The sequence below is a fragment of the Portunus trituberculatus genome, chromosome 25 (genome assembly GCF_017591435.1).
Source record: "Portunus trituberculatus isolate SZX2019 chromosome 25, ASM1759143v1, whole genome shotgun sequence".
In the NCBI taxonomy this organism is placed as follows: domain Eukaryota; kingdom Metazoa; phylum Arthropoda; class Malacostraca; order Decapoda; family Portunidae; genus Portunus; species Portunus trituberculatus.
Genome location: NC_059279.1, coordinates 14446941 through 14456940, shown reverse-complemented (window position 1 = coordinate 14456940; position 10000 = coordinate 14446941). Strand labels below are relative to the sequence as shown.

Here is a 10000-nt window from a genome sequence, read left to right as displayed (position 1 = left end):
AAAGTGCGTATACAAACGTTTATGATTGGGGAACGTTATATAGTTTGTTGATATGGAAGTTTGAAAATGAGAGTGAAAATCAATACAATCTTCAAAAAACGTTCATGAAAAGAAACATTATTACAGTGAAAACGTTTTTGTGTCAGGTGTTGTTAGTGTTATTATTTTTAGAATGCTTCGTGAAAAAAATAGGAAAAAATATGTGAATGTGGAAAAAAAAATGAAAATTACAAACTGTGAAAAAAGAATATAGTGAGGAAACATTATTTTATGCTTCATGGTTCTTTATAGTGCGATATTTCCGTTCTTATAGTTCCAAAAATTCAAATATGTTAGAAAATATAAAAAAAAACACCGCAACCTTGAAAAGAAATTAAATAAACGAAAATTGTGTCATAGTTTCATCAAACTTAATTTACCACTCCAAAACAAGTGTCACAAAAAAAAAAAAAAAAAAAAACGTTTAGGACAGAAATACGTTTGTGTGCCTCAGTGCGGAACGTTGCCATGGCGTTAAGTGTCAAGGTATAGCGTGTTTGTGTGTGCGTGTGTGCGTGGTTATCGAGGAAGACATTGATGAAGTAAATGATCCGTGGAGGGCTTAAGGGAGGAAGGAAGGAAGGAAAGGGGTGAGGGAGGGAAGGAGGGAAGGCGTGAAGTAGGAAGATTTATTGCAAAGGAAGAGGAGCGAGGTAAGAAGATGGAGGAGAGAATAAATAATGAACTGGAGGAGTGTTTTTTAATAGACGAAAGGTGGAGGAGGTGAAGGAGGAGAAGAAGAAGGAGGTGGATGAGAAGAGGAGGAAAAGAAAGAGGGAGAAGGAGAATATGAGAAAATTAAGTAGGGTAGGAAGAAGTTGAAGAACAGAGCACATGGGAATATAAGATAGCGAAGAAGGAAAAATAGAAATGAAAGGAGGAAAAGAAGAAGAGGGAGAAGGAGGAGGAGTAGGAGAAGAAAATCGCATAAAAGAAATAATAAGTGGAAGAGTAAGAAAAAGGAGTAAAAGAAGGAATAGTAAGTAAAAACAAGAATAGGAAAGGAGAACAGATAGGAAGGGGAAGAGAAAAAAAAATGCGGCTGCGTATTGAGGAAAGTTGAGGAGAAGGAATAATTAAAGAAGGAAGAGAAGGAGGAGGATGCTTGAAGTGTTTGCGTGGCAGTGTTGGTATGAAGGGCTGCAGTGCTGAGCGAGATGTGTATCGGGCCAAGGGGGGGCGGGGAGGGGCGAGGTGGCAGTTGTGTATGGAGGTGGTAATGAAGTGTCACTCTTACGCCTCAATTCACACCTTCCCTCAGACATCCACGTGACCTCAACACTGTGGATGGAGGGAGGTGTGGGTGAAGAATAGAATGGTAACTTAACCTCACTTAACAATCTAACCTTGCTTTACCTTACTTTACCTAACAGCTAGAAAGGAAGGGGGAAAAAAGAGACGTAGAAGAGTAAAGAGAATGGAAATAGCGTTTTACTGTATATTATCTAATGGAAATAGGACAAGAATATGGGAGGTAGAAGTTGTATAGGAAAATGTGGTGAAGGAAAAGAGAAGGTGAAGGTATACAAGAGCAATGGTTTCTTTCTTTTTTTGTTTATTTTTATCATGATTCTTCCATTTCTATTTTATTTTTGTTATATTCTTGTCTTTCTCGCTTCCAATCTTTTCTTTCCTTGTTTCGTTCTCTCTCTCTCTCTCTCTCTCTCTCTCTCTCTCTCTCTCTCTCTCTCTCTCTCTCTCTCTCTCTCTGCCACGCCTCTTACCTCATTTCAGTTTTTTTTTTTCCCTCTTGTCTCAGGTACACCTTTTTTTTTTCCTCTCTCGTCAGGAACACCTGGAAATAATTACCAACCCCACTGGTTTAATTTCTCCTGCCTTTTATACCTTCTTTTCTTCTCTCACCTCTCCCTCTCCCTCTCCCTTCTTTTCCTTTTATTCCCTTTCATTTTCTTTTTCCCTTCCTTTTCCTTCTTTTTTCTTTTCCTTTCTTACCCTTTCTCTTCTCTTCTTTCTCTCTCCTCTCCTCTCCTCTCTCTCTCTCTCTCTCTCTCTCTCTTCTCTCTTCTCTTCTCTCTCTCTCTCTCTTCTCATCTCTTCTCTTTATCATCTCTTCTCTTTTATCATCTCTTCTCTCTCTCTTCTCTCTCTCTTCTCTTCTCTCTCTCTCTCTTCTCTCTCTTCTCTCTCTCTCTCTCTCTCTCTCTCTCTCTCTCTCTCTCTCTCTCTCTCTCTCTCTCTCTCTCTCTCTCTCTCTCTCTCTCTCTCTCTCTCTCTCATAATTACTCAGCATATCAAGGGTGTCAGGGGGCTGTTGTTATTTGGACTTGCTTTATGTTCTTTTGTATTCCTCCTTTCCTTCCTTCCTTCCTTCCTTCCTTCCTTCCTTCCTTCTTTCATTCCCTCGTTCATTTATTCCTTCCTTCCATCCATCTTTCCATCCTTCCTTCCTTCGTTCCTTCCTCTCTTTTCCATCCTTTTTTCCTTCCTTCCTCTCCTCTCCTTCCTTCCTTCCTTCCTTCCTTCCTTCCTTCCTGTCTTAACAATATATTCCCTTTTAACCCTTCGATTTGTTTCCCTCACCCGCATTTTCAGATCATCCAGTAAGAATTTTTCCCGAATATAAAAAAAAAATATATAAATAAATACGAGTCAACCTTTTCATTAACTTCCCACGTGCACACATACACTTCAGGAGGGAATATTCGAAGCATTTATTGGGAGCCACGCTGGAGAAATACTCGGTTCTTTTTATATATACTTTTTATTAAGGAAACGTTTCAATATTTCTTCACTCGACAACGTTTTTCTTTCATTGGGGAACGTTTTACAGGAGTGTCCGAAACGTTTATTGGATACGTGGAGTGGAGTGTTAAAATGTGGCATGTTTGGTTAGTACTGAGGGAGGGAGAGAGGGAGAGGGAGAGGGAGAGAGGGAGAGGGGAGGGAGAGGAAAGAGTAAGGTGAAGTGTGGCATTTTTATTTGATTTTTACCTTGGGTTTAATTAGTACAGGTGTGAGGAGGAGGAGGAGGAGGAGGAGGAGGAGGAGGAGGAGGAGGAGGAGGAGGAGGAGGAGGAACAAGAAGAAGTAAAAATGGATAGGTGAGGAGGAGGAGGAGGAAGAAAAAAATTGCATAGGTGAGGAGGAAGAGGAGGAGGAGATAGGAGAGGAGGACGGGTAGTGAGGAAGAAGAAGAAGAAAGAGTATAGAGAAGAGAGGAGAAGAGGACAAGTAAGAAGAAGGGGAAAGAGGAGAATGAGGGGCAGAAGTGAACAAGGAACAGTCGAAGAGGAAAAGACGAGTAAAAGATAAGAACAAGTGAAAAGGAAGAGAGAATAAGGGAGGAGGAGGAGGAGGAGGAGGAGGAGGAGGAGGAGGAGGAGGAGGAGGAGAAGAAAGAGCGTTAAAAGAGTAAATTAAGGAAGAAATGAAATAGAAAATTAGAAAACCGGAAAAATTGCATTGTGTAGATAGACAAAATTTTGGAAGGATGAAAAAAAAAATGTTTCGGATATAAAGAAAAGAAGGAAGAATTGATAAAGACGAAATATTGGAACAGAAACAGTTACAGAGGAAAGAGAAAACGAAGGAAACCAAAAATAGAAGACTACAAAAGAAATGAGAAAGAAGAATAGGATAAAAAGAGGGAGAAGGAAGGTAAAAGATAGATTAAATAAAGGAGAACAAAGGAAGGAAGTAAAGAAATGAGAGAGAGAGAGAGAGAGAGAGAGAGAGAGAGAGAGAGAGAGAGAGAGAGAGAGAGAGAGAGAGCTGTAAACAAAAAGTAAACAATATTATCTAGGAGTCATTGCCATCTTGATAAAACACTTGAAGATTTCGTATCAGTAAAATCGAATCACGTAATCAATCTTATCTCTACTAAAAAAAAAAAAAAGAAAAGAAAAAATAAATAGATCAAAAAAAAAAAAAAAAAAAAAATAGAAAATTCCAATGTTATTTATTAAGGATCAGGAAAATTCAATTAAGAATGAAAATAAATTGATGAAAAAGAACTTGAAAAACTCCCCCACATTTTAAGTTTTTTTTGTGGGTAAACTCGTATAAACTTTAGATAAAAAATTCCGCTGTTTTGACGAGGAGAGGAAAGGGAGGAAAGGAGAGGAGAGGGAAGAGATGAGAGAAGAGAAAGATGAAGGAGGAAAGAAGGAGAGAGAAAGAAATAATAAGTAGAAAGTAAAGAGAGAGAGAGAGAGAGAGAGAGAGAGAGAGAGAGAGAGAGAGAGAGAGAGAGAGAAAGGGTAGCATTTCAAGTTTTTATAGTGTGTGATGTAAGAGAGGAGGGTCAGTTAGTAAAGGGAAAGTATAGATAATCCGAGCAGTGTGTGTGTGTGTGTGTGTGTGTGTGTGTGTGTGTGTGTGTGTGTGTGTGTGTGTGTGTGTGTGTGTGTGTGCCCGCGCCTTAGGGAACAGAATAGTTAAGTGTGGACAGGGGGAGAATGAGGGAGGGAGGAGGGGAGAAGAAGAGGAGGAGGAGGAGGAGGAGGTATAGATGTCAGACTGAAGAAGTTAGACCAAATAGACTTATCTCATACAAGTACAGAGACAAACCAAGCGATTAATACTGTAATGGATGTACCGATAGATAAATAGATAAACACTGATAGTTAGCCAGCAGGGGCAGTGAAGGCAGGGTGTGTAGGGAGTGAGTCTAATGAGGTGTAAGCTTCTAGGGTGTACAGAGGCATTATGGCAGGGTGCAGGAGGAGAGAACGAGGAGTAATAGGAAAAGGAGAAGAAAAAGTGCATGTATGTACGTATGTGTGTATTTGAAAGGATGTTTATATAGTTAACTAGGGTGTACAATATGCATAGTGTTTAGGAGGTGTCTGGCAGGGTGTAGAGTGTCAAGAAAAGTGTAGCAGGGTGTAGGAGGTGTCTGGCAGGTTATAGAGTGTAAGGAAAAGTATGAGGAGCGGTGTAGCAGGATGTATCTTTTAGTATTAGGGTGTAGGACGAGAGTAAAAGGGATGTTTAACGAGATGTAGGGTGTAGTGATAGGGTGTAAGCGACTAGAGTGTAAAGGAGTATGGGGAAGTGTAGCAGGGAGTAGGACAGTAGAGTGAATGGTTGATTAAGTAGTAGTGTGTAGGTTTAGGGTGTTAAAATAAGGCAGGGTGTATAGTGAGTAAGGTGTAGCGTTAGAGAAATGGCAAATCGTATAGGGTGTTGTGAATTATTAGCTAGATGTATGGTGTTAGAACATGGCAGGGTGTATTGAGTGAATATTAGATGTAGTAGGAGGGGTGAGGGATGCCGTGCAGGGTGTAGGACATGCCAGGAGGGTGTAGCGGCGTTAAGATACACCGAACACACCCGCATCAGTGTCCCAGAGGCCGGCAGTCTGAACTTGAATGGGTGTCTCTGCTCTCCCTCCCTCTCACCCTCCCGCCTTGCCCCTCTCAGTGATTCCCTTTCTCCTTTTTGTTCCCCTGCCCCCCGCCCCGCCTGGCCTGGGGAGTAACCATGGCAACGGTCCGCGCCGCCGCCTCACGCTGCTGTCCCGGGCCGAGGGGAGGTAGAGAGAGAGAGTGCGAGAGGGTGCCGGCAGCTCCCCCTGTACGCGGCGGCACTTCCCTTGCTACCGTTCCCTCGAGTCCGTGCTGCGTGTTCGTGTGTCCGTGCGGGAGTGTACGTGCCGGGGAGGTGTCCGTGTCTGTACTAGTGTCTGGTGTGTGGTGTAGCTTCGTGCTTTTGTGTGTATGTCTACGTGAGTGTCTAGCGGTGGTGGTGGTGGTGGTGGTGAGGCCGCCCACACATGGTGCCCAGCTGGTGTGTGGTGTGGCACCCCATCGTGGGCCTCCTGAAACGTGGCACTGGGTGAAGGAGGCGCTTGTGTGAGGCTGGATCGGTCAGTGGTGGGGTGTGGGTGGGCTTGTGGGTGAAAGTCGTGTGGGTTGGTGTGGGTTAGGATTAAGTGTGGTGTTCTGCGAGTGACAGTGATGGGTGGTGGGTGAGTATGGGGTTCTGGGAGTGACAGTGACAGCAGTGGGTGGGTGTGGGTGACTGGTGGGTGATGGTTTCTTAAGGAGAGGAGTGTGGAGCAGAGGGTGTGGGGTAACAAGACAGGAGTGGGTGAGAGTGGGTGAGAGAAAATGGCAGTGGATCTGAGAGGGTGTGTGAATGGGTGTACGTGACAGAAGTAGATGATGGGTGAGTAAGGGTGAGTCTAGAGTGTAGAGTGAACGATGGGTAACTTAAACACTAAACTTGGGTGACGACATGATAGGAAACACACGAAACCACATGAGGAAACTTCACACACACACACACACACACACACACACACACACACACACACACACACACACACACACACACACACACAAGATTTTCAGCCATCAGCCCCATCAGGCCAAGCACTTCAGGCACTCAGTCTGTGGGTTTAGAGGTGCTTGAGAGGGCGTGAAGTGTGAAGGAGAGAGAGAGAGGAGAGACAGGGAGAAGAAAAAAAAAGGGAGAGGGAGAGGAAAGGGAGAGAGCTTAGAATGTGTGGATTGTAACTTACCCTCGCCTCCTTCCCTTCTTCCTCTCTCTCTCTCTCCCTCCCTCCCTCCCTCCCCTTTCCTCCCTTCTTCCGTACCTCCATACAGTTTCCTCTCTCCATCCTCTATAAATATCTTCCTGTGTCTTATCTTCCATTTCTTTTCTTGCCTTCCATTTTTCTCTCCCTTTATTCTCTTTTTTGTGTTATTTCTACTTTATTCTTTTGTTTTTCTTTCGTCCATCGATTATTTTGTTGTATTTCCATGTTATTTGTGTTTCTTTTCCTTCCTCTCTTTTTTCCTGTTTCCCTTCCCTTTTTCTCTCTTTTTCCTGTTTTCAATTATTTGTTTTCTGTCTGTCTGCGTTCGTCTCTCTCTCTCTCTCTCTCTCTCTCTCTCTCTCTCTCTCTCTCTCTCTCTCTCTCTCTCTCTCTCACCTTGCTTGCCTGTCTGTCTGTCTGCCTGTCAATCTATCTGTCTGTTTGCTCATCATTTATTTTATTACCTCCTCCTCCTCCTCCTCCTCCTCCTCCTCCTCCTCCTCCTCCTCCTCCTCCTCCTCTTCGCTCTCTTGAGAATACCGTGACGGATTTCACACTCCTCTTCCTTCTCTCCTCTTCTTTCTTTCCTTCTCCTCTTTCTTTTCTCTTCCTTTTTTGTTCTCTCTTTCTCTCTTTCGTTTTGTCTTTCTTTTGCTTTTGTTGCGTTATGTAGCTTTATTTCAACTCTCTCTCTCTCTCTCTCTCTCTCTCTCTCTCTCTCTCTCTCTCTCTCTCTCTCTCTCTCTCTCTCTCTCTCTCTCTCTCTCTCTCTTTAACTTTCTCCTCCAGCAGCGACACAGTTTCACATTTTGATTACTTGAATTTCTCTCTCTCTCTCTCTCTCTCTCTCTCTCTCTCTCTCTCTCTCTCTCTCTCTCTCTCTCTCTCTCTCTCTCTCTCTCTCTGCCATTATTGCTTGAAAATCTTTATGCACATCCATCCCACGCGTTCTCTCTCTCTCTCTCTCTCTCTCACACACACACACACACACACACACACACACACACACACACACACACACACACACACACACACACACACACACACACACACACACGCACATATTTTTACCTTGTTTTACCTGCCTTGATGTTTTGTTTACCTTACCTGGCTCTCCCTCTTACATGTTTCTTTCCATCCCACGCTCTGTGAACTGAGGCAAATAATAAGAGTTTGAAGGGGAGAAAGGAAGAAATATCATGCATTTAGTTAGCGTAGAATAAATTGTTTGTTTCGCTTATCTCAACCCCTTCAGTACCATGGCGCATTTCCATACTCATTCTACATACTATTTGGTGATTTTATACAGCTTCAGAAACTTGTGTATTGGATTAAAATGGTGAAGACTCTAGCCATTAATCTTTCGACCTCCATAGACCCTTTCTAATGTCAATAACGTGGTCTAATCGTACGCAAATCTCAAGGTAAAAATATGTCCAGTACTGAAGGGGTTAAGGGTATTAGGAGCAGTGTTAGTAGTGTAGATTGATTAGTTTCTATTTCTTTTTACGATATATATGCTTTTTCTTTTCTTACTGCTACAACTAATGAAAGGTATATTACGTTTTTGGTTTCTCGTGATGGTGGTTGAAGGAGAGATGGGTGTGATGGATGGGGGTAAATCTTCTATCAATGCTATCTTTATTTTACACCAATACTTACTTACTTACGTCATGGTCGCATTCATTGTGCAGATACAACAAAAAAAGGTTACGTATGTGAAGAGAAAGTAAAAGTTCCCAGGTTCACTTAAGTAAGAGACCGAAGGAGAAGATAAAGAAAAAAGTGGAAGAAAGAAAAAAACTGGACCGTTGAGTACTTTTTTTTTAATCTGTGTAACTTTTATAGACGCAAAACCGCAAAACAGATCCGATTAACTGAGTGAACTTAACGTAATTATGTGAACGAACACCACTGACACACACACACACACACACACACACACACACACACACACACACACACACCACAAATACACGGTGTCACTGAACCAGCAAACATGTGAACTTGAGATACAGAAGGCGGTTTGTGTAGCGTGAGAGTGGCCGCGGTGATGGAGGTGATGTGATGCGATGGTGGTAGCTGCGTGATCGAGATGGGGACGGCATGCAGCTGCGGTAGGAAGGCGCCTGAGGACTCGCCGCATCCTGAGAAGCGCAACGGCCGCGTGTCAGGGAACGAGGAGACTCAGAACGGCCCGCTTAACACCTCCGCGAACGGCCATGTCAAGGAGGAACCAGCGGCTGAGAGAACTGAAGGAGGAAGGGAAGAAGGAAGAGGAGGAGAGACTTGTGTAGAAAAGGAAGGTCAAAATGGAGGCATAGGAGGAAAGGAGAATGAAAGCATAGAACTGAAAGCACAAGAAAGAAGGAAGAGTGTGGAAAGGGAAGAGGAAAAGCAAGATAGTCACAGAGGCGAGGAAGGAAAGACGGAAAGTGACGAGAAAGGTGTATTAAAAAGTGACTCGACATCTGCTGTTACTGCTTCCCCTACACGTAATTCCCCTGCCACCCTGCTGTTCTCCCTGCCCCGCCCCCTCCTCCGCCGCCCCCTCCCCCGCCAGCAGAGGTAGGGGACGGGAGCAACGATGCCTCTGAGGAAGGTACGTTTGACGGGAAAAAAGAGGAAAAAAAGGCAAATAACATGTTTTATTCAATTTTGCTATCGCTGTATTGGGAAATTAATATGAAGGAAAAAAAAATTAGTGATATGAATGGTTAAATAAATGAAAAGCAAAGGTTTGTCTATTTTTATTGGTGTTTTCATTTATTTTTTTAACATTTCTATTTTTTTTTCTTATTTTTGTCATTTTGTTTTGTTGTTACTGGAATTAAAGTTGTTTTCACTTTCTTCCACCATTTACGCTCTCTCTCTCTCTCTCTCTCTCTCTCTCTCTCTCTCTCTCTCTCTCTCTCTCTCTCTCTCTCTCTCTCTCTCTCTCTCTCTCATATATATATAAAACTTAAGATTAAAACTAATATACTAGTTCTTTAATTTCTCTCTCTCTCTCTCTCTCTCTCTCTCTCTCTCTCTCTCTCTCTCTCTCTCTCTCTCTCTCTCTCTCTCTCTCTCTCTCTCTCTCTCTCTCTCTCTCTCTCTCTCTCTATATATATATATATATATATATATATATATATATATATATATATAAAAACTAAGATTAAAATTGAATACTGATCTACTCTCTCTCTCTCTCTCTCTCTCTCTCTCTCTCTCTCTCTCTCTCTCTCTCTCTCTCTCTCTCTCTCTCTCTCTCTCTCTCTCTCTCTCTCTCTCTCCTCCTCTCCTCCTCTCCTCTCTCCTCCTCCTCCTCCTCCTCCTCCTCCTCCTCCTCCTCCTCCTCCTCCTCCTCCTCTCTCTCCTCTCTCCTCCTCCTCCTCCTCCTTCCTCCTCCTCCTCCTCCTCCTCCTCCTCCTCCTCCTCCTCCTCCTCCTCCTCCTCCTCCTCCTCCTCCTC

The 10000-nt window shown here is 43.2% G+C and overlaps 1 protein-coding gene across 10 annotated transcripts in view; it reads left to right on the top strand.

Moving 5' to 3' along the window:
- The window catches only part of LOC123508858 (adenylyl cyclase-associated protein 1-like), a 59597-nt gene that overhangs the window by 13500 nt on the left and 36097 nt on the right, over positions 1-10000 (top strand). For 2 of the 10 annotated variants that reach the window (XM_045262840.1, XM_045262835.1), the window contains exons 1-2: positions 1-3; positions 8239-9146. The exon at positions 1-3 is cut by the window's left edge and continues 643 nt beyond it. The exons of 2 other annotated variants lie outside the window; for them this stretch is intronic. Coding sequence is in view for 4 of the 8 variants with exons in the window: in XM_045262831.1 (XP_045118766.1) it covers positions 5485-5728 (244 nt within the window). In the remaining 4 variants the exon portion in view is untranslated. Of the gene's footprint in view, positions 4-5469; positions 5729-8238; positions 9147-10000 lie in introns of those variants that run through there. 6 more of the 10 variants (XM_045262833.1, XM_045262832.1, XM_045262831.1 and 3 more) reach the window with 4 other exon arrangements.